Source organism: Dipodomys ordii, unplaced genomic scaffold (assembly GCF_000151885.1).
Source record: "Dipodomys ordii isolate 6190 unplaced genomic scaffold, Dord_2.0 Scaffold12, whole genome shotgun sequence".
NCBI classification, from domain to species: domain Eukaryota; kingdom Metazoa; phylum Chordata; class Mammalia; order Rodentia; family Heteromyidae; genus Dipodomys; species Dipodomys ordii.
The window spans coordinates 18,618,646-18,643,274 of NW_012267228.1; the positions used below are offsets into that span (position 1 = coordinate 18,618,646).

Here is a 24,629-nt window from a genome sequence, read left to right on the forward strand (position 1 = left end):
CAAAGGAGGATAATTGTATATGATCATATAAAATAATATCTTATGGAACAAACTACAGGAAACAAGAGATTTTGTTGTTGTCATTGTTGCTGTTTTTGTTGTCTTTTCCTTTTGTCTTGTTTATTTGTTTTGGCAAAGGGGGGCACAGAGAAGGTGGATGAAAGGGTGAAGAGCAAATAGAGCAGTGATGCTCCCTGGACACCATGTGGAACATGAACTATACATCTTGTGGGTGGAAAGACTGGGAGAGAGTGAGGGAAGAGATGGCCTGGTTCAAACAGAAATGTACTCATTACCTGACTTATGTAATATTAACCCCTCTGTATAGCACCTCTATAATAACAATAAAATATATTTTTAAAAAACGTGGGAGAGGGCAGTTGAAGCAATCAATGAGCACTTTCTAGTTTCCAGTGATCTGCCAACTGTATTTTGTTTGGAGGACAATGTTTATACCTTGATAAAAGCCCATCTGGGTCGCCTCCTGACTAGCCTGTAATGATCTTGGGAGAGTTGCCTCGCTCCTGAACTTGACTTTCTCCTAAGAATATTGGAAGTACGGTCCCTCTGAGAGCAGAGGGCTGTTGGAAGATGATGACTATAAGGCTCTTGCTCATTTCCTGCCACTGGTGGTGCCAGTGACTTGCCTTTTTCCTGTTCCTTTCTGACCTGTGAATGACAAGGGCACTAGTGTTTTTATTCATTTATCAGAAAAACTGAAGGCTGAAGAGGCCAAAGACCTCGGCCCTGGTTCCAGTCTGGGGTTGATTCCCTTGCACATTCATTCCCAAAGCTAGGTGTAAGATGCACTCTTACCCACAGAAGTGCCGCACCGAGACCAGAGCTCTTCATCCAGAGGCCTCCACGCCCATCCTTTCTCTCCACTGCTGGCTTGGCCCTCAGGAATTCTGTCTGGCATTTAGATGAAGACTTTTTTTTTTTTTCTCTCAATGCAGGGCTCATGCTTGCTTTAGTTAAGAGTTTTTTTTTTTTTTTTTGCTTTGTTTTGTTTGTTTGCCAGTCTTGGGGCTTGAACTCAGGGCCTGGAAGCTGTCCATGAGCCACTTTGTATTCAAGGCTAGCACTCTACCACCTGAGCCACAGCACCACTCCTAGGTTTTTCTGGGTAGTTTACTGGAGATAAGAGTCTCACGGACTTTCCTGCATGGGCTGGCTTTCGAACTGAGATCCTCAGATCTCAGCCTCCTGAGTAACTAGGATTACAAGTGTGAGCCACTGGTGCTCAGCTAGTTTGTTTTTTGTAGGATCTTTCTCTCTGAGCCTGAGTTGTATCCTATCTCTGCCTCAGGAGTATCTGGGAGTATAGGTGAATACCACCATACCCAGCTAGGACTTTAGTTCTGTGCTTGAAGACCCACTGAAGCCTTTTTATCTTCTTCTCTCTGATTGCAGTCAGGAATCTTCCAGGGACTATATGCTGCTACAAACCAAGAATCTGAGGGAGTAGGCTTTTCCAGACTTGTTTTTATTGTTGATGGTTTTGTCTAGTACTTGCCACTTTGCTCTTGTTCTAACCTGTAAACATTTTACATAGAATTACCTGGTTTTTGTACTCTGTGTTTATGTGTGTGTGTGTGCATGTGCATGTTTGGTGTTTTTGGATCCAACAGGATAGAAAAACCTTTATTAGAAGCTTAGTCCCTTGAGTTTGGAGATTTGGGTTTTCTTTCCATTTGGCTCTGTTACTAGAGCCTTTCGTTATTTGTAGTCTGGAAGCTGGGGTCTTGTACTGTTATTTCCCTGGGGATAACGCAAGGGGAGGAGGAGAAAAATGAGGTTACTGAGCTAGGGATGTAGCTTCTGGAAGAGTACTTACTTAGCTTGTGTGAGGCCCTGGGTTCAATCCCAGCATTGCTTTGGGGGGGTGGGGGCAAAGGAGGTTGAAAGGGGTAGGAGAAGAGAAGAAAAAAAGAAGGGGAGAGAAAGGTTGGATAGAAAAGCTGGAAGGGAGGGAAGGGAGATGGAATGGGAAGCCTCTAGAAACATGTCAGAGCCATTTCAAGTCCATGATGAAAGTGTGAAGCTACAGGTTACTGTTGGGTGAAGTCACGATTCAGGAGACCAGGGTTTCTGTTCCACTTTTACTAAAAACCCCTCTCCCCATCTGTCCCTCAAAACTCAGAACGAAGCCATTTGAAATCCTAAAGCCTCCTTGTGACTGAACACAGCATGTCTTTCTCACTAGCACACACTGCAGACTCTTTTCAAAATGCATTAAATTAAGAGGAGCACATTTTCAAGTACACAGTGAGCCTACCACGCCTTGGTGGGTGTGGAATGAACTTCCAGCATGTGTTGGGCTCCAAAGCCTTTAAGAATTGAGTTGGCTGATTGGAAGAGACAAAAATGAGAGCTGAGTTGGAAGATGAAATACTCTAGAGGCCCCAGACCAGAGATGCCACTGGTCTGGTTGTGACACAAAGGAAATCAGGGGTGGCCTTGTTTAAGGAAGTGTCACCGCGCATGGTATTCACTTAGAACCATGGAGTGAAGCTATAGGAAGAAGGAATCTTGGTGATTTCTGGTCCCTCCATTCTTCCCAGGTCTAGTGTATGAGCTGTCTGCTGTAAACCATGCTGAGGGCAGTGATGAACCATGCAAGGCCTTTGTCTCAATTGATCTCTCTCTGTCTCTCCATCTCTCTGTCTCTGTCTCTGTCTCTCTCTCTCTCTCTTCCTCTCTCCCTCTCTCTCTCTCTTTGTTTTTTGTCATGGGACTTGAACTCAGTGCCTAGGCATATCCCTGAGCTGTTTTTGCTCAAGGCTAGCGCGCTACCACTTTGAGTCACAGTGCCACTTCCAGTTTTCTGGTGGCTAATTGGAGATAAGAGTCTCAAAGACTTTCCTGCCAGGGCTGGCTTTGAACCCTGATCCTCAGCTCTCAGCCTCCTGAGTAGCTAGGATTTCAGGCACGAGTCACCAGTGCCTGGCTCAGATGACCTCTTAGTTGGCCTCTTGACAGGCTGCACTTGGCCTTTCTCAGATGAGAGATGCTCCAACTTCGTTTGCCTCTGCTCCTCTCACACTGGGAATCCAATTGGCTACAAGTCCTCTTCTTCTCCTTGATTCTTTAAAATCAAATCTTATAAATATTACCCAACCCCATTCAGGGTTAAGAGTAACTGGGACAAAAATTCTTAGCATTTCATTTCATCTGGGCAGGGTGCCATTTTTCCAGCTCTTTTCTTGGCTTCTCTTCATCTGTTATGAGTCCTTGGAGATATTTATTCATGAAAGTTCCAAGACTCAGCTGAGAAGCAGCTATACTTTCTGTGGTTACAAAATCAGGTGTGGTTTTAGGGGTAGCTGCTGTGTATATGGAGGTGTATGCTGGAGTGTATAGAAAAAAAGCATCCTACTGTGTGCTGTCCAGTATAAACTATGCTCCAGATAACTTGCCTTATTCATGTGTGTGTATGCACACGCATGTGCATATGCATACATGCCAGTACTGGGGCTTGAACCCAGGGCCTCGGTTTTTCACTCAAGGCTGACAAATCAGAATGAAACCATTTAAACTCAAAAGGCCACTTCGTGACTGAGCACAGCATGGCTTTCCCACTTCCACAGTGCTACTTGCAGTTTTCTGGTGGTTAACTGGAGATAAGAGTCTCACAGTCTTTCTTGTCTGAGCTGACTTCTAACTGTGATCCTCAGATCTCAGCCTCCTGAGTATGTAGGATTTCAGAAGTGAGTCACCAATGCCCAGCTCTTGCCTAATTCTTGCATTGATCATGTAGCCAGAAATTGTCAGTTCTGTTCACTAATCAACAACCCAAGACTCTTAGATGGTAATTAGCTTCCTGAAGGTTTGCAGACAGTGGAGGAGAGCCAAGATGCAAACCTAGCATGAATGACATCCTCCATTTTAGGTTTCCTTGTACTTCTTGGATATCCCTTGTGCTTGTTTATGTTTTTCCTTCTAGATTGTACGAATGAATGAATCCCTCACTTGAAAAGCAACTCCTTCTTTAGCTGGTGAATTAAAACCTTTTGGGTTTGTGTTTTGGGAAAAATGGAACTATCGGAAAGAAGATGGCAAATGTGAAAGAGAAGGAGGCTTTAGGGGAGTCAGGAAGACGTTGAGATAAAAGCCAAAGTGAATGGAAGGTGTCCTTGCTGCACAGGAGAGCATGGGAGAGTCCTCTGGGCCCTTCGGTTAGCTGGGAACACAGTGGGGTGTGAATGGAGGAGCATCTTGTCATATGATGCCTCAGTTGTATGCACATCAGGGACTAACTGAAGTATCTGTGTTCCCTTGCTGAGCCTCACTTCTTTCCTCTCTGAGTCAAGACCTGTGTCAGCTGATCTGTAAGTTCACTCCCAGTCTCGACCTTAATGAGTGTGAACTTTCAGGGTGAACCCAGCCTTGACAGTGAAGGGCTGTAATTTGCACTGCTGGCTGCTCTTGACGGGAAACGAAAAAGGTCAGGTTTTATACCAGGACCTGACCTGTCTGCCTTGTGAATCTGTGCTAGAAGACGGGAAGTGAGGGCTCAGAGCTTTCTGGAAGAACACCTGACCTTGGTATGGGTCACCCTAGTACTGAGGGGGTGGCCTGGGGGCAGTAAGGCCATGCTATGTACATACATACGTATCCCAGATTCACCAGCATGCACCTGTGGGTATTGCTTACACACAGATTCTCCTTCCCTTCCCTTCCCTTCCCTTCCCTTCCCTTCCCTTCCTTCACCTTCTTTCCCCTTCCTTCCTCTTTCCTTTCCTTCCCCTTCTTTCCCCTTCCTTTCCTTTCCCTTCCTTTCCTTCTTTTTTCCTTCTTTCTTCCTTCCTTTCTTTTTTTTATTAATTTGCACTGGTCCTGGGGTTTGAACTCAGAATCTAGGCACTGTCCTAGAGTTTTTTGTGCTCAAGGCTAGTGTTTTACCACTTTGACCCTAAGTGCCATTTCTGGCTTTTTGGTAGTTAATTGGAGATAACAGTCTCATGGACTTTGCTACGCAGGCTGGCTTTGAACTGTGATCCTCATATCTCAGCCCCTTGAGTAGCTAGGGCTACAGGTATGAGCCACCAGATGCCCAGCTCAGATTGTCCGTTTTTAACACGCTGCTGTTGCTTCTAAGTCACCTTTGCAACAGGCATGGAAGCTCCACAGGAAGGACAATTTGGCTGGTCCTAATTGTGTCATTCCTTATTTGAATATACCTAAAAAAAAATCACATAGCTGCTCCATGACTCAGTTTCTCCTTCCACAAACTGTGAAAATAGTTAATAGTCAATGTTTAATGATCACTGACTGGTCACTACTTAATATGCTATGTCTTAGCAAATCCTCCCCTTACAAGGTAGCTTCTACTGCCAACTCCACCCCATGGTAACACAAAGAAACTGAGTAACTTGCATAAGATCACACAGCTAGTGAGAAAACAGGAATTTGAATTGTTCACGCTCTCTGATTCAATAGAAGCAAAAGACATTGGGATCTACTGTGTATATCTGTGCATGTGATTTGTATGATATACACACTTAGAAATATTTGGGGGTGACTGAGATTATGAGCTGTTCCCAGGCGACGTAGTACTGTTTTGAAGTAAAATTCCAGTTTCTGTAAACTCTCCTGCTTTGTGAAGTTCTGAAGAGCACAGATGTTTCCTTGGTTGTCTTGGACAGCTTACTGAGGAGGGTAAAGGGTGTTCTGGCTGAGTTTCTGATCATTTAGAATTTAGACACCATTTATGTTCAGTCTTGGTTTTACAACTTCGGACAAAATGTCCAATCATTTTTATGCCTTCACAGAAAGAGCAGAGTTCACGGACTGAGGAGTTCATCTTGTGACTTGAGGCATTTGAGGCATGCCTTGCAAATGAAAGCAGAGTTGGTGATGGCAAATATCATCAGAGAATGATGTTCCTCACCTCAGTAGACAGAAGGCTGTGTGCTGGTCAGATAACACATGCTTCTTTTTCTTTTTTAATTTTTTTAGGGGGGTCCGGTCGTGAGGTCTGAACTCTGGGCCTGGGCACTGACCCTCAGCTCTTCAGCTCAAGGTTAGCGCTCTACCGCTTGAGCCAAAGCGCCATTTCCGGCTTTTTCTGTTTATGTGGTGCTGAGGAATCGAACCCAGGGCCTCAGGATGCAAAGCAAGCACTCTACCACTGAGCCACCTTCCCAGCCCAACATATGCTTCTTTCTTCCCTTGCTCCTTCTTGTTATTCCTCTAGAAACTTCCATATCAAAACAGAGGACATTTTATGTAGGGGAACTGATTCCTATTTCAATGTACCCCCATAATTGGGACTCCATTATTATAATGGGCTATACATCAATCACCAGGCTATGGTGGTGACTGCACCTGTAATCCTAGCTACTCAAAAGGCTGACATCTGAGAGCCATGGTTCGAAGCCAACCTGAGCAGAAAAGTCCATGAGATTCTTATCTCCAATTAATCAGCAAAAAGTCAGAAGTGGAGCTATAGCTCAAGTGGTAGAATGTCAGTCTTGAGCGAACAAAGGCTAACGGACAGCACCCTGATCCTGAGTTCAAGCCCCATTACCAGCCAAAAAAATATGCTGTACATAGGACCAGTGGGTAGTTGTCTGGTCCCAACTTCTCTTAACTATCTCAGACCTCACTAATAACCCCCACATTGTGCCATCCCCAGTATAACCCAGTCCCACTCAGCAGAGCACTTCCAGCTGCCTGTACCTCGGATATAGTCGGCCCAAGACATTGAACTTGCCTCTAGGCCACCTCTACCCCTGCATTTTCCTTAGATAGTTCTCTTTTCTATGTAGTAAATATAGAAAAACAGCCAATTGCCTAGGTGTGTGCTGAAAAGAAATTCCATTTTCTATTGACTCTACATTTTATTCTTTCTCCAGAATGTGCATGATCTGTTGGCTTATTGAAAGTTGGAGTTAGTTGAACTTCGGCTTAAAGTTTTAATGCATTTTAATCCTTCTCTGGAAGTTCATCCTGTTCTGATTAATACAGGGACCCACTCTCTCTCTCCTTTTTTTCTTTCCTCCCTCCCTTCTTTTTTTCACTCCTGGCTCTGTTTGCCATCTTGAGAATGGAACTCAGGACCTTTGTTCATGCTAGCCGAGCACTGTACCTTCTGAGCGGCATCCCCAGGCATTCTTAACACTTCAATCATTTTCTGTTGCTGGGGATGCTGGACTCCACCCAGCTTTCCTACACGAAGCCCTCAGAGGAGTTGCTCCCTTCTTGTCAGCTCTGGCACACGGTTATCCTCTGGCTAATGGGTGAAGTGCACTTCACTTCCTGGCTGGGCAGCTGTGAAGCCCTGCTGCCTGCTACCCATCACGATCCAGGACTGCATTGGAATCACTGCCTTGAGTGTATTCCTTGCTTTCTAGTCCATCCTCTCAGAAGGTGCAGGATAGTCTGTGGAGACTAGAAGCTCACCACAGATTGGATTTATGCAACACAAGCCCCTCTGCTACACTTGCCTCATTAGAAGCAGGGTGAAAATACAGTGTCAAACAGTTCATGGGCTCCTCCTCTTGACACCAGAAGCTCCTGTTGCTGCTAAAATGGCTCATGAAGGGTGATGTGAGGTGGAAAACAGTGGAGTCCCTGGGCTGGATTGATCAGGAAGCATGAACCTGCAGTTTGGCTGTCTCAATACCAACATGTCTTCCTCTTGTAATGCCTTAAAATTATTCTAAATCCTGCCCTGCTGAATTGCTAAGATGCAGCATCCTAAATGGTAACTATGATATCATACACTATTTTGGATTTTTGAAAGAACATTGCCGAGAATGGAAAATAGCATTTAAATATTCACAAGGTGCAAGACACTGCCTTGGGCCCTATGGGTCATCTAAAATATTACAGAGGATCTTTTATATTTAACTGACCTTTTTTAGCTTGGGTCCATGATTACTAATGAACTGCAGGATTGGTAAACTTTCTGAAATTGAGTATGCTTTTTCTATGGATGTAGTATATTCTTTTTAAAAAATTTGTAATACTGGGGATTGAACTCAAGGTCTTGAGTTTCCTGACCTGGATCTCTACTACCTAAACCACACCTCCAGATGCATTTTGCACTGGTTATCTTTGAGGTAGCATCTTCCTTTACGCTCCGCGTGATATTCCTACGTGTGATTTCCCCTGTCACTGAGGATAACAGGTGTGTGCCACCATACCCAGCCATTGGTAGAGATGGAGTCTCGTGAAGGTTTATGCCATTCGTTGGCTTAAATCACAATCCCTTCCCTTGTTTCTGCCTTTGAATCAGTAAGCTACATCACCCAGCTTCTGTTCAGCTTTTAATAGAGAATGATCCCAATTTCATCACATTCTTGAAGGCAGCAAGTCACACCAAAACCTGAGAATTGTTAGGTTGGGTGGTACGTTATTGTAAATTCATCCTGAGAAATCTCCAAGGTTAGTGTAATACTAGAACAAAATATTGCTCTGTCCTGTGAAAATACAACACTCTATATGCCTGGTACGATCTTATGTTAAGCTCTGTGCAGTTGGAAGGCTAATGACCTGATTTCTTTCCATTTTATAAATCAGTAAACTGAGGAACATAATCTTAGATGCCCATGCTTTTGAGTTCTTGTTTCTTCTATCTCTCAGATACTTTTGATTATTTAACAGTTTATCAACACTTGGAACATTTGTCTTGTGGGTAGGCAAGGGTTTCTAGTCTTTCTGTTCTGAAGGCATTCTTTTCAATATTGAACCTGTTGGCGCAGGATAGCAGAATTGAATTACATAAAAGTTATGGTGCCTTTATTTGTCTGCTTCCCTCATTAATTGAGTAGTCTTCTTTGTGAGTCTTGCTGATAAATTACTCCTCATGTAATTGAATTATATACCACATTTTTCATCTCAGTGTATCAATATATACTTTCTGTTATTTATTTGCTGCTCATGGGGCTCGAACTCATCGCTTAGACTCTGTCCCTGAGCTTTTTTACTCAAGGCTAGTGCTCTACCACTTTGAGCCACAGTGCCACTTCTAGTTTTCTAGTGGTTAATTGGAGATAAGAGTCTCATGGACTTTCCTGCTCAGGCTGGCTTCAGCCCATAATCCTCAGTTCTCATCATCCTGAGTAGCTAGGATTACAGGCATGACCACCAGGACCCAGCTGTTTTTTTAAAAAAAATGTAAAGTAAATTTATATATTGCTCAAAGCTAGTCTCTACAAGCCCATTGAGAGTATGTGCCTTACTGATAGAAAGCCACCAAGCTACATTGAATATTTCAAAAGCTACTTGTCAAGTATTTATCTATTGTGCTAGATACAAGATGATAGGAATTTCTGGAATTTTCATTCCAGTAGTGTAAAAATACAAGAGACACATAGCCACAAATAAAACAATTTCTAGTCATGACAACCATTAAGGAGAAACATTTAACAGTAATAGAATGGAGAATGACTGCAAAGAGGAGAGCCATCAGTGTTTTTCCTGGAGGCTATATGCCTTTGATGATGTGAAAAAAAATTGTAAGAGAGAGCTGGCCTAGGCTAGCTCAGGACAGGCTAAAGCCACTGTGGCTGAAGCTTTAGACAGGATGCAAAATGGAAGAGTTGGGGAGAGAGGGATGGGCCAGACGCTGGGTCTTGTGGGCCATCGTTAGGGAGTTGGCGCTTCATTCCTATTGCAGTTGGAAGTCTGTGGAGTATTACAGAGAGGGAAATGAGTCAATCACCACTGGTTTAAAAACAGTGGTAGAAATTAGCTTCTAGAAGGACAGGCATGGAAGCAGGAAGTTAAGAAGCACTGTTGTAGGCAGGACATAGTGATGAACTGGGTACCATAGTAAGAGGAGGGGGAGAGGGGAGACAGTGGAATTATGCCTGAGACTCAGCCCATATACCCAGGAAGGCCACAGGCAGGGCTATGGGTCATATCAGCTGTGACACAATTGTGCAAGGCCACATCCAGCAGGCTTTGGAGGAGAGGGAGTCAAGGGAGCATGCATCTTTCCACCAGCACCTTGTCAAATCTGAATATAACACATTTTTAAATGTTTTCCAAACCTTACTGCCGCAGACCATGTGAATTCAATTCATCGAGGGCCTCTTTCCAATAAAACATGAAACCAGGAAATGTTATTTTCTTTCTATGTACTTCCCTCCTTTCTTTCCCTGCTGCAGAATGAGGAAATGAGTTCTGGCTGAGAACAAAACCACAAAAACGGTTCCACAGATCCAGCTAGAAGACGGGAAGTCAGCATCTTGCCTTCTTTGCCTTAGCCCTCCTGTGGGAAACGCTGAGAGTTGTTTTGTTTTGCTTCTTTTTCCCCTGGTCCCGACTAAAGCCAGGTCTCCCTTGAACAGTCCAGTCGTTCCCTTGGCTGTCTAACTCAATCTGAATGGAAGGCTTTATATCCAGCATCGGTATTTGGTAAACACCCAATTTCTTGATGCTCTTATTTCTCAAGTCCACTGGGCTCGTCATGAGCCTTTGGCCTCCTTCACCGAGGACCATGGATTTCTGGGAAGTTTTTGCCTCCAGCTCTTCAGCATGGATATTAAAAGGCCCCTGTCAAGTTGGGAAGGGTGTGGACATTGCCAGAATCCCCTCAAGCCAAGACCCTGAGGGGGGTGCCTGCCAGCTGGCCCCCATCCACACCAGAGACGGCTGGCTTTCTGTGGTTCTCTGTGTATGGAGCTGGCCAAGTTCCTCTGGATGAAAGGCGGTCTAATATAAACTGAAAATGTTATTAATAAGCAGCCACTTAAGAATTTCCTATGACTTGCCAGTGATTTGGGGGCCTCTATGTGCACAGGGGGAGAGGCATAACTTGTTTTACATGGATTAGGAGACCTATGCAGTCCGTCTGTAGGGGCCTCAGACAGGCCTTGAGGTCTTGGTAAAGGGCTTTGGGTAAGTTCCAGAGCCTCTTTGAGTCTTGGTTGTCCCATCTGTGGAGTGAAGATAATAATTCCCATCCCTTAGTGTGGTTTGAGGATTCAACAAGAAATGCTTGGGAAGTTCTCAGCAGAGTCTAATGCATACTCAGAAAACTGGTTTCTTAAAAAGACAGCTTGGGGAGATTATAACTCCAGGCATGAAACCAAAGTGCCTTGGCTTCCTCTGACTCATAAGAAGAAGAGATAGGGGGTCCCACATGCCTTCAGTGTTGAAGACTGGCAACTGGCTTCTCTGAGCCCCCAATCTGTAAATAGTCCTGCTCTTCCAATTGACCTTGGAAGAATGGCAGTCTCCAAGTTACCCAAATTGAAAATGTGTAGTAAGTAAATAGTCTGGAATATTTGATTAGTCCAAAAATATCTAACCTGTCTGCTTTAGGATATGTTGATAGAGAGAGGAGGGCATTTGTGTGACTTTGAAAAAAAAATCAGGCCAAGCACCAGTGGCTCAGCCTATAATCCTAGCTACTTGGAAGACCGAGATCTGAGGATTGTGGTTTGAAATTAGCCTGAGCAGACATATCTAAGAGACTCTTACCCAGCAAAAAGCTGGAAGTGAGAGAATGGCTCAATTGGTAGAGCACCAGCCTTGAGCAAGAAAGCTAAGCAAGAGTGTGGAGCCCTGAGTTAAAGCCCCAGTTACCAACACACACACACACACACACACACACACACACACACACACACACACACACACACACAATTAAAATCATGGTAAAGGATGAGTAATACCTTTGGTAGAATAGTGATCAATTTATGTGGTCCAGTCCAATGCACCTAGTTTAATACCAAGTTTTGAATAAAAAATATAGAAAATCAACTCTTTACTAGCTTCTTTTTTCATCCTAACTGCAAAATCTTAGTAGGTTCTAGATTGACTTTTAGAGACCAACAACCCTAACTACTTTTATTTGTTGTTGTTGTTGGGTGGCTTTTTTTGTTTTTCTTCTATATCCCTGGACATTGCCTAGGGCCTAACACACTAAGCACATAGTCTGGCTTTCCTAGATACCAAGCATGGTGCATATATTAAAGTTTGTTCACCCTAATGGCAATTCAATAAAGTTGAATTAAACCCAACTCAGTGTGATATAGAATCTAAGCTCTCAATACCCACTGCCTTTCAAGTATACTATTTAGAGGATGTTGAATGTCTTAGATCTTGCTTTGTAGATTTAACCAATCTCTTTCACACAGGAGACAGAGGCCAGCAAATATTTCATCTGGTGGCATGGAAGAGAAAGCCCAAGAAATATTTTATAGAATCTTTTTCTCCTGGCCTTGAAGTTTAGTAGTGAGAAGTATTGAAATGTACTTTGCCATCACTTTTTTTTTTTCAGAAACAGCTCCCTTGATTGACTCCTGGAGAGGAAGGGCTCTTGGAAAATGTTCTGTTAAACATCCAACTCAGCAAAAATATACATGCCATAAAATCCCAGTTAACATGTGGACAAAATGAAGTGAAAGCATTCAGAAAAGCGGAGCTGTGCTGCCTCCCTTGGTTTATTCTTAGCAGAGCAGTGGGTCTGTCTGACAGTGAAGACATTCAGAGCTTCTTTGGGTGCATACAGCCTTGTGTAGGGATGGAGTAATGCAGGTAGCAGTGTTTCCATGGAGACCCCATCCGTGGCCTAGCTCTTCTCCTTTGAGAGCTCACTCTGTCTACTCAACACAATGCTGAATTAGCTATCTGTGTGCATGGTGGGCAGATCCCTCACTGACTTGGGAGGCTTTTACAATAAAGCCAAACCTCCTCTTAATGGCGCCCCTCTTGCCACCTTGTCACCATCTGATACTGACTTCTCGCAGAATCTCAGCGGCATCATGTTCTCTCCCACCTCCATGCTTTTATTCACCTGTCAGGAATACTCCTTCCTTTTCTTCTTACCAAGAAACCTCCTACTCAACAGCCTTCTGGTGGAACATCCTTAAGCAAGGCTTCTCGCCTCTAATCTCATTAACCTGGCCCCGAAGCAGAAGGCCTGGCACATTCGTAATGACCATCATGAGACTACTCCCCATGTTGTTTTAAAACATTTTGCTTTGAAAAGCTGTCTTATTATAAGAATAGGATAACAAACTCTCATACACCCTTCTAGGTGTTTCTGGCCACATTATTGCCAGACAGGTGTTGATTTCTTTTTCTCTTCTTTCTTGTCTCTGTTCATTTCTTTTTGGTGGTACTGGGGGATTGAACTCAGGGCCTCATTCTTGCTAGGCAGGCACCCTACCACTGAGCCACGGCCCTAGCCCTTGTTTGCACAGCTTTATTTATTTGTTTTCATGTATTGTCAGTCATGGGGCATGAACTCTGGACCTGGGCACTGTCCCTCAGCATTTCAGCTCAAGGTTAGGGCTCTACCACTGGAGACACTGCACCACTTCTGGCTTTTTCTGTTTATGTGGTGCTGAGGAGTCGAACCCAGGGCCTCATACATGCAAGGCAAGCGCTCTACCACTGAGCCACCTTCCCAGCCCCCACAGATTTATTTCTGAGATAGGATATTACTTGGTTCCTGGTTGTGTGCTTAGGCCTTGATCTGCCTCATTTAGGCTTCACATCATAGCTGGGATGAGAGATGCATTCCATGATGCACAGCTTCTTTCTGCTGAAATGAAGTCTCATGAATTTTTTTTCTGTCAAGACCATTCTGGAACTGTGATTGTCCTCCCAAGCTCAGCCGCCCACCCAGCTGGTATGACAGGTACATACCACCATACCCAGCTACAGCTTGAGAAAGCTTCTCTCCTGTATGGCCAGACTGACCTTGAACCACCATCCACCTGATCTCAGCCTCCCAAATAGCTAGGGTTTCAGGTGTGAGCCATCCATTGCCTCCTCTCTCCTCCCTCCTCTTTCCCCCTCCTCCTCCCACATCTCTGTATATACACACACATACATTATTGTTGAAATGTCTGGGACTCAGTTGCAAGCAGCACCCTTTATGGGTATATACTTCAGCTCTCTTTTCCAAAAAAGGGCATTCTGTCCACACTGAAATTTATGTTCTGGCATCTTGTGTTCATCTTTGTGTCCCAATCCCACAGACAGTCCTGGTTTTCTTTTCTTTGGTACCTCATAACACCCACTGTAGTCCAGAGTACAAAATAGTTCAGTGGGTGATGGTTTAATAAATGAAACTGCCTGGCCACAAATACTAGGCTATTGTCCCTGCTTCCCCTTAGCACTCATCTGTCCAGTATATTCTGGCTCATGGCTCCCCTGGCACTAGGACATCCTGTGGTTCCCTCTCAACTTTCTTGGGCTGCTTATTTCATCCTGTGCTGAGGGCCCGGATGTGCGCTTCCTCCATGACTGCTGGGAATCGATAGGTTGTTCCCAACCTCATGACTCACAAGTGGACTTTACATGAAGAATATGCAAGACATCTCCCAAGGTCTTCACTGAAAGGGACTTTGGTTGCTCGAAGTGGCCACCTGCTCAGCAGCTTAAAGCTAGCATCCTGCCCATTTCCACAACCCCCAAGTCACCACCAGACCTTCCCTGGGATCCTCTCCTACCTACCTTCACATTTAGACATGTTCTCAGGGTCTGATGCTAGGAAAACCCAATCTGAAGTATTATTCCCCAGTGACTAAGGTATCATCCATATCAATCCAGGTAGATAGAAGATGAACCTTGTGTGTTTCTGAATGTGTTCCCATTATTCCAAAATTACAAGATCAATCAGCCTGCAGCAAGGCTTTGTGTGAGTTTCATCATCAGATTGTGAATTGGCATATTCAGGAGAGGAGATACCTGCCAATAAGAACTGACATAAGAGGACAGTAGGCTACGTCTGTGGGCTACATTCAATACCTCCCTCCTTTGCCCCCCACCTTCAGAAGAGAGGAGCACCTCTGTGCAGATGGCCGGAGCTGCTGGAGCCAGGCAGAAAGGAGGAAGTGGGGCAGGACCAGGCAGCAGGGTTCTGGCGCTTGGTGTACACCAGCCTTGTACCCAGCTGGCCCTGTCACGGTCTCCGCCCTTTAGCTCTGTGTGCATTAGGAAACCCTTTTCTCCTTTCTCACAGAGATAGAAATCGTGCTTCCAGACATGGCAAGTGTAAGGTTCATGCCTGGGTTCCTCATTCAGACTGAACATTTGCCAAATGAAAAAAAAGAAAGAAAAGAAAAGGGATAAGCACAGTCTTGTGTCTGGGAGAGTGGAGGGAGCCAGGCAGGCTGCAAAAAACAGGAAGTGCTCATGGCTGATATCCGGGCAGGGAGACACAGGAATTCCAAGGAGACAGACACTGAGGAGAATAGAAGGACTTTCCAGCACCCACTGAGACGCCACTGTCGCCTAAATTACACGGCTCAGCTTAAGTTTTGGGACAGGCGGTGGCTCAGCCAGTTGGGCTACTGTCATCCATGCAGATGGTTCTGGGGGAGGAGGAACAATTCAGGGAGTCCCTCCCCACCTTGGGGCCTTCAGATGTGCTTTTCAAACTGTGCTTGGAAAATGCTCATCCAAGTGTTTCTTAGAAGTGGAACTTCTAAGTGCGGCTCCAATGTCATTGGAGGGCTATCCACACCCACCCTCAGACCCTATCTGTTTTTTATCTGTGGTACTTACTATAGTCAAAAAAGGTCAAGTTTATGTTCATTTATTTGACTGCTGTTTTTTTCACTTGTCTTGAAGTTCTATGAAAGTAAACATGTTGTGTGACTTGTCATGATATGGCCACATCATAATCCATGTTGTTTGGTTGGATGGATAGGTAGGCAGACAGATACGGGTAGATGGGTGAGTGAAAGGATAGATGGAAGGAAGAAGAGAAGTACAAAGGAGAACAGAGTGAGGGATTATTTGGCCCCTATCTAAAACAAGGCAGAGAGTGGGAAGCACTGGTTTTGGAGCTGGACCACCACAAAGGTTCTAGTATTTGTAACTTTGGTTGAGTCACTGAGCTTAAGTTTTATATCTGCTAAATGGGTGAAATGACAGCTCTACAGAACTTCTGAGAGGGACTAAAGGAGATAAACTATATAGGGAATAATACAAATATTATAAATCCACTATAAATGTGAGTAATTATAGTCATGGTAGAACACAGCGGCTGCAGCCACCCCTCTCCTGTTGATGTCCAGAACAAAGTCAGGGCCCAGAAAGTCCTTAGGGGGCCAACTTCTTATCCCTCAGTGCAGACTTTGACCTCTTAGAACATGTGCATTTCACTTGATGCCAGCCTCCACAGACCCATTGTGTCTTTTCTTGCACTTGCGTTTTGAGAAGTATGGATAGATAGGAGGTAGAATCCTTGGAGGGGGCCATTTTATGATGTGATCCGAGTGGGTTCTGAAGAGGACCTATGTGGTCTGGTGACTACTCAGTTTCCTCAGCTCTGACCTCCTCACAGAAAGATTCCCTCAGCAGTGTTTTAGGATTAGCAGATCTTCCTTCTGGTTCTTTCTACCTAGTTAAGCCCACAGGTAGGTCGTCCTTTTATTCACATACATTGAAGCATCCTACAGTCCAGTAAAAATTCTCTTCTTACCTACCTCCTGAAACCTGGAAGAGGTGTTGCCAAAGGTCAATAAACAAACAAAACCCAATGTAGCCAGGCACTGAGTGGCTCATGCCTATAAATCCTAGCTCCTCAGGAGGCTGAGATTGGAAGATCTCAGCTCAAAGCCAGCCCAGGTAGAAAAAAAAAGTCCATGAGATGCTTATCTCCACTTAACCAGAAAAAAAACAGTAAATGATAGAGTGCTAGCCATGAACAAAGCCGAGAGGGAGTTCAAGGCCCTGAGTTTAAACTGCCATACCAGCACACACAAACACACACACACACACACACACACACACCACCACCACCATCAAGAAGTTTGGCTCATTGTAGGCTAATGCATTGGTGCATGTGAAGAGTTGATAGTTCTTACTTGAAACTCAGGAGATAAAGCTGGGTAACAGAGACTAGGGAAATCAGGCTCCTTCCCAGCTCCTTCTGAATCAGTCTTTCCCATGGCAGATACATTAGGTGGTTTGAAGCGGTATACATTATCACAGTGTTGGCGAGGATGTGACTGATACACAAAGACATAAATCAGAGCCAAGTCTTAGTGGTTTTAAATTATCCATGCCCCATCTCTCTCCATTTGCACAGAAAATTGAAAGTCGATAGCTATTGAAATCTGGTTTTCAGATGTTTTTGCTCTGAGGGTCATAACTTTTAACTCTGTGATACCTATAGGGATGTGTGTGTGTGTGTGTGTGTGTGTATATACAGTGTGTATATATTTCTCATGTTGGTGCTATTCTTTCATCCTATGTAAGTAAATTCTTGATCCTACTGCAGGCACTCCATCAGAACAAGCCTCACTTATCTGGATTGAATATTGCACAGTCTGTTTGCTGAGTGTTGTGTGTGCTTGCGTGGGTGGCTCTGGCTCATGTCTTATCATTCCAGGCCCAGAATCTTGTCCCCTGGCTCTCACTGAGAGAGAACACGTAGAATGAAGTCTGCTCTCCAGTTTCTTAGCACTAAGGGGAGGGGGGGGAGGTCAGGAGGGGAGAACGGGCCAGCAGCTGTTTCTGCTTAACAGTGATTATCTTTGGGATTGTGAGTGTTTGGAAATTGTTTCTCCTTTTTCTTGCTTATCTGCGATTTCTGATTTCTTTCTACATTAATTGTATGTTGCCTTTTTTTTCCCCCTTCTAAGTGCAGGAAGCAGTAACTTTAAATTATGATAAGTATAATAAGGAGGAAAATGTTTCCCCTTTTCCCCTTTCTTATTATGGATAAAAGGAGTTATTCTTTTGCTTTTTAGTCAGCTAGAGCCATGAGAGAATTTGAATACCCAAGACACATTTGGTATTTAGGGGGCGGGGCGGGAAAGAAAGCTATGGAGGTCTTGAGGTTACGTTTGCCTTGTCTTTAACTAAAAGTGCTACCACGTTGAGTCTAGTGATGTGCCTTTCTCTTCAGTCCTCAAGTTTGTGCTAAGCCATGTCGTGACCCCATGCGTGAGTGTGACATGAACCCCATGTGGCCATGGAGTCGGGACAGGGAAGAGGAGGCCTGGCGGCTGGGCTGCAGTGATGCACTGTTCTTGTTGATGATATAATCTTGCTTCTCATCAACTGCCAGGTGGCTGAGTGGCACAAGAGCATCAGACACAGCAGTTGGGTGAAGTTGGCTTAATCCCCACCCCTCTCCCAACACAATTTGAAACTAGGCATTGTCCAGTGTTGCTCGGACCATCAGGTCTTTGGAGAGAACCCTGACCAGTTTTCAGACCATAGTTTGAGATCCTCCTTTCTAACCAGACAAGCGTTCTCCAACTGTGCCCAGAAGACCAGCTTGCAGGACAATTGTCCTGAGCCCTGGCTCAGAGCTATGCAGCCCATCACTAGGGAATGGCCTCTGTTCCCCAAGCCTTCCCCATCTACTTGCCCTGGCAAGCAGATGAATCCTTTTCCTAGAGCTAGAATTATTATTGATGTGTACACTTTACTGATTAGGACTTATCTCTTAAAAACCATGAAAAGCCTCTATTCTTTTACTGTCTGTCTTCCCATCTATCAAAGTATCAAGCACCTCATTTTTATTTTGGTACATCTTAGAGACGAATTAGAGGAGATCAGAGAGTATGGTCATCTTCAGAGTTGTATCTTTGAACCCTTGAGGACATTGGACTCTGATCAGGCCTGGACTTTGGGGAGAAGGTTGAACTTGAAAGAAGCTAGGCCTGTGGTTTGACTCTTTAGCATCAACATAGGCAAGTCTAGTTTATATATGGAGCTTCTGTATATAAGGTTTTTTTAAATAGACATACACAAAATCTTTTCATTTAAAAGGGGGAGGTGTAAAAGAGAAAGAGAAGAAAAGGGAAAAAAAGGTCTTACTGATGTTGACAATGCCATCCAAGCCTGCATTTCTAGTTTAGGATTTGCAACTTGTCAGAAATTATGTTCTAAAAGAAGATGGATCTCTATGCCTTCATCTTACCAGTTTTCCCAACAAAACAAGACCTCCTTCTTCAGGGTTCAGTATTGTAAATAACCTGTCAACATCTCAAGGATGAGTCTGTCCACTACCTCCCCCCTCCCCAGTCTACTTACATGAACCTCTCCTCATCACAAGAAGTCAGTTAATTGGCATAAATTACTAGTGCTTTTCCAAATGGTGGGGTTTCTGTGCAGAGACCTGGCTTCACTGAGTCAGTTAGACAAATGGCCACTGTCCAACAATATGCAGCCCATGGTAGAGCTAACTGTGGCATCCAAGACAGGGAAACAAATGAGTTAACCAATTTATCTTTAGGGAGAAAGGGGGATGGGGAGTACAGAGGTTGTTTGGGGCAGAGGCCAGGAAGGAAGGAGAATACCACATCTCCTCTCTCTGAGTCATGGCTTATTCTTTGAAAACCTGTCATTCACATGGCCAATTATGTGCAGGTAGAATGTCAGTTCTGACAGAATGAAGCCAATGTACTCTTTGTGAGTGTGTGTGTGTGTGTGTGTGTATGTGTGTGTGTGTGTGAGAGAGAGAGAGAGAGAGAGAGAGAGCATGTGCATGCACACACGTGTTTAATAAAACTTTACCGGCAGATTCTATTTTCATAAATGTCTACTTAAAAGATAAACACCAAATCATGCATATCCCCCATACATACACATCTCTGAATCTACTTCATTCAGGTAAAGAGCTTTCATTAGGGTGTTGAAAGAGTGAGTGATTGGGTGGCACTATATATTTTGCCAATGGCAGAGAGAGAAAACAAAGATCTAGACAAGTCTTGGTGGCTCTATCTCTGACCCTCTGTGCCTTTCTAAGCAACTGAGCCTTGAGTTCTCAACTGGCAAATAGAACTTATTAAACCAGCCTTTCCAAAGTCATGGAGTCGCGAGAGGTTGAAAATTCTTTGCAAATAAAAATGGCTTGCCTTGGGAGTTCCTGTTAATTCTAAACGAGGAGCAGAAGACATCTAGCTAGCAGGAAACATAGAAAAGTCTCTGTGGTTTTGACTTGTGGTTTTTGTTTTCTTTCCTTCTTTCCCCTCTTTGGTTTTGCTTTGTTGGGAGGGGGGGGCGAGGCAGTGAGTTTGCTATTCTGGAGTAAAAGGGCCCACGGGTAAAATTGGGTGGGATTTCTATCAGTGATGTTTTCTTTCATGGAGACTCAGATGACTGCTACTTCGAGTCCTCATTGTGCTCAGAACTTCCTTTGACCAAGTTGCTTGACTACCTTGAATCTTTGTTGCTTCTCTGATAGTGGAGATGATTATCTGGTCTTGGAGTTCTGGCAGGTGAGGGTAGGTCGTGTGTGTGTGTGTGTGTGTGTGTGTGTGTGTGTGTGTGTGTGTGTGTGTGTGTGTGTGTGTGTAAGTAAGATAAAAGGTAAGTCATTTATGGTATGCATTTATCTGAGTGTACTTCTCACCTCATCCAACTCCATCACCCTGTGGTCAAAACTTGCCACCTTTAATCTATCATATAATTGAGTGATTGTATTTATCACTTACTGTATGTTTCTTGTTTCTGGGACCGTACATGCCATGATGAGACAGGGATCTATGTTTTGGCTACATGTCTCAAGTATCTAGAGCTGTCTCTGGCACTAGCAGGTGCTTTCAGGGTATTTGTTGAGTGACCAACCTTACATTCCTTAGATTATTTCCCTTCAGGATTAAATATTGTACCTTTCCCTCCATAGCTGAATAAATGAATTTCCTGGGTCCTTATTCAGAGACCAGATTTGGTGAAACACTCTTCTCCATTTTGATTTTGAAGTACGGCTTTCAACTAAAAGTCATGAATTACCAAATACTTACTATATTTGCTTTAGATGCAGTGAAACTTTATTTTGCCCCTAAAGTCATAAACTGGCATCAAAAAAAGTTCTGGTGGGAAAGAAGTACTGATTTTTCTTTCCCCTACCAACCTTGACCTTTTTATAGTAGTGGATTAATTAGAAAGTGATTGTTAAAAGCACCTCGATTACTTTCCTTTTGGCATTAGTATTGGGGACGGAACTCAAGGCCTTGCTGCTTTCGCAAAGCAGCATCCAATAGAACATTTTGAGTTCTGAGATGCTAACCAGGCCCCGAGGTATGTGTTCTGTCTGTGAGTTTTTGGACGTGATGAAAAGCAGGGACTGGGAGACTCTGACGAGCTTTACTTGGCTGAGCAAAACTGATTTTGTTTTTTCAAGTACATTTGTATGTCAGAATTCAGGTATAGCACATTTAAGAAATGAGAACAAAAAAATAACAATAACTGGTCATTTCCACAGATGAAGAAAAAGCATTTGCCAAAATCCAATGCTGTTTCCTGATATCAGAACTTGGCAGACTAGCATAGAAGGGACTTTGATTCCTCATCCCAATGGAAGGAACCTATCTAGAAAGGTAAAGCTGACAGGCACCAGGGGCCCACACCTGTAATCCTAGCTACTTTGGAGGCTGAGATCTGAGGATCACAGTTGAAGCCATCCTGGCAGGAAAGTCTGTGAGACTCTTACCTCCAATAAAACTACTCAGAAAAATCCAGAAGGGGGTCCATGGCTCAAGTGGTAGAGCGCTAGCCTTGAGCACAAAGAATCTCAGGGATAGCACCCAGGTCTTGAATTCAAGCACAGGACCTAACGAAAGAAAGAGGGATAGGGGTTACAACTAAAAATAACTTACAAAATAAAATAACTTACTAAAATAAAAATAGCTTACTAAATAATAACTTACAAAGAACCCGGTACCAGCCCCAAAAATGAGGAATAAGACAAACTTGTCTACTTTCTCCAATTCTTTTTCTTTTGTGGGTGACTAGGGTCTGAACTCAGGGCTTTGCACTTGCTAGGTGGATGCTTTATTCCTTGAGCCACTTCCCTACCTCTTTATGCTCTGGTTGTTTTTAAGATATGATGCCATGTTTATACCTAGGCCAGCCTTTATCTCTATCCCTTACTGATGATTTCCGTGTGGCTGGGATGGTAAGCATGTCCCACTGTGCTCAGATTTTTCTGCAGAAATGGAATCTCACACTTTTGTCCTGTCTGGTAGATATCCTCCTGATCCTACCGCCTGAATAGTTGAGGTGAAGGGAGCGAGCCCCTGGTACTGGCTGCTCTCTCATATTTCTATTCAACTTTTTTTAGGAGGTTCTAACCAGGGCAGTAAGTCAAAACAAATAAATAAAAGCTACCAGAAAGGAAAGAAAGGAAGAAATAAAATTCTGTTCACATGTGATATGATCTTGTATATAGACAGTCCTCAAGGTCACATTTAGCTGTTGGAGCTAAAACATGAATTCAGCAGGACTCTTATGCGACTGAATCAGTCTAAAAATCATACCTGGTTTTTAAATTTTTTAAGCCACACTGGCCACTGGTGGCTCAGGGCTGTAATCCTAGCTGAGATTGAGGATCGAGGCTCAAAGCCAGCCCAGGCAGAAAAGTCCCTGTGAGACTCTTATCTCCAGTTAACCACTCAAAAACTGGAAAGGGCACTGTGGCTGAAAGTGGTACATTGCTAGCCTTCAGCAAAAGAGATCAAGCATAGCACCTAGGCCCTGAGTTAAAGCCCCACAACTGACAAAAAAAAAATCAACAACAAAAAAGCCCCAAGAAACTAAACCAAGTTGCTATATGACTCAGCAATTGCATTCCTCTGTGTATTGGCCAAAAGAAATAAAATTAATACCTACACAGAAAATTTCAATCTAAGTATACAGAGCAGTGTTATTTATAAAGATGAATATATTGAATGAATGTACATTTTTATGTATGTGCTGATCCTGAAGCTTGAACTCAGGGCCTAGGTGCTGTCCTTGAGTATTTTGCTCAAGGCTAGCAATCTACCACTTGAGCCATTGCTCTACTTCTGATTTTTGGTGGTTAATTGGAGATAAGAATCTCAAGGACTTTCTTGCCTGGGCTGGCTTTGAACCACAAACCTTAGATCTCAGCGTCCTGAATAGTTAGCATTACAGGCATGAGCCACCAGCACCCAGTCAGTATACATTTTTAAATGATAGATTTAATGGTGTGTGAATTATATCTCAACAAAGTTGACCAAAAAACTCAAAACAGGGCTGGGGACATGGGTTGAGTGGTAGAGCATAAGGCCCTGTATTCAAAGCCCAGTACAATAGGTAGGTAGGTAGGTAGGTAGACAGACAGACTGAATTGATTTAATGTGGACGCTCTTTCACTGCCTTTATAAATGGCTATTGAAACTAATAATAAAAACCAGAGTAAACAGAGAATGACTTATTTTCTTTCTCCATCTTATTTTTATCTTATTGATGGAAACTAGAAATACTTTTGTATTGATGACATCAACACATTTCTTGCTTCATCATTTCTGTAGCTAAGAATATGGGAACAGATGGTAACCTTAACTGTTCAGTGTGGGGAGAGATTTTGATCTGTGGCTTTACCTTATGAATGCATGATCTTCTAATGCATGGTCTTCTTGTATATTCAAAACCTAGCAACATGGGGAAAATTTTGGCTTTCTAATTAAAATTCCCGTCCAGGATCTTGCAATAGAGGTGAAAATACCTGTCCTACAAAATCTTAAGACCAGATTTGTGGCCAGGCGCTGGTGGTTCATACCTGTAATCCTAGCTACACAAAAAGCTAAGATCTGAGACTCATGATTTCAAGGCAGCCTTGTCAGGAAAGTCAGTAAAACTCTTATCTTCTATCAACCAGCAGAAAGCCAGAAGTGGAACTGTGGCTCAAGCCACCAGCCTTGAGTGAAATAACCAAGGGATCTTGCTCAGGCTCTGAGTTCAAGCCTCAGTACTAGGGGGAAGGGAGGAGTAGAGAGACCAGTGGAGGGGGTGACCTTTGGGGTGGGAGGGAAGTGTCGTTATTCTTCTAGAAAATTCTTCCCTCTTTTTTTTTTAATTTTGTTTTGTTTACCATAGCTTAGGAACCTTTTTTAAAAAAACAGAATATTGTCAGGGTTTGTTAAATCTTGTGATGTTTCTAGTCCAGTTATTTTATACACATACACACATATACACACCCTTACATATACATATACACAAGTGTGCATATAAGTATATATATGTATATATTTGTTACTACAGCTAAGGAAACTGTGTTCATGGTCCAACTCCTGTGGTCCAGGCAGTAAGAGAAAAAAGAACTGTTCCTCTTGCGATGTGAATTAAGAAGAAAAGATTGAGTCTCAGCTGTAAAGCTCCTTAGCATGCTGTCTTGGTGACTTTCTGGTCTTTCACTGTTTCTATATGACACACGGGTACCACACCTTCCACCAACACAGGCGTTCTCTAGATCTTAGCTTGAGGAGTTGGTTGCCAAGGGATGTGTTTATGGTTGGGGATCCAAAGGCCTATGACTGGCAGGCTTTTGAAGGGGAGGGGAAAAGAACAAAATAAAAGGTTTCTTTTTTCTTGCTTCTTATATGCCCTGTCTGCTGTCTACAGGAAGATCTGCCTACACTGCAAGTGTCCCCAGGAAGAGCACATGGTGACAGTGATGCCGCTGGAGATGGAGAAGACCATCAGCAAACTCATGTTTGACTTCCAGAGGAACTCGACCTCGGATGATGACTCAGGCTGTGCCTTGGAAGAGTATGCCTGGGTCCCGCCAGGGCTGAAGCCTGAACAGGTACAGGTCTCCAATGTCTTTCAGATGCTTCTTCCTTATTCTAGTTCAGGAGGAGGTGGGGACTTGGGATGATTCAGAAAGGTGTTTGGAGCTGAATGGGATTGGCAACATCATAGGTCCCAGTGGGAGATGAGAATGGCAG

At 43.7% G+C, this 24,629-nt stretch overlaps 1 protein-coding gene across 1 annotated transcript in view; it reads left to right on the forward strand.

Moving 5' to 3' along the window:
• Positions 1-24,629, forward strand: part of Prickle2 (prickle homolog 2 (Drosophila)) — a 305,296-nt gene that overhangs the window by 210,579 nt on the left and 70,088 nt on the right. The window contains exon 3 of the mRNA XM_013010424.1: positions 24,304-24,487. Within this exon, the coding sequence (XP_012865878.1) occupies positions 24,304-24,487 (184 nt within the window). The remainder of the gene's footprint in view (positions 1-24,303; positions 24,488-24,629) is intronic.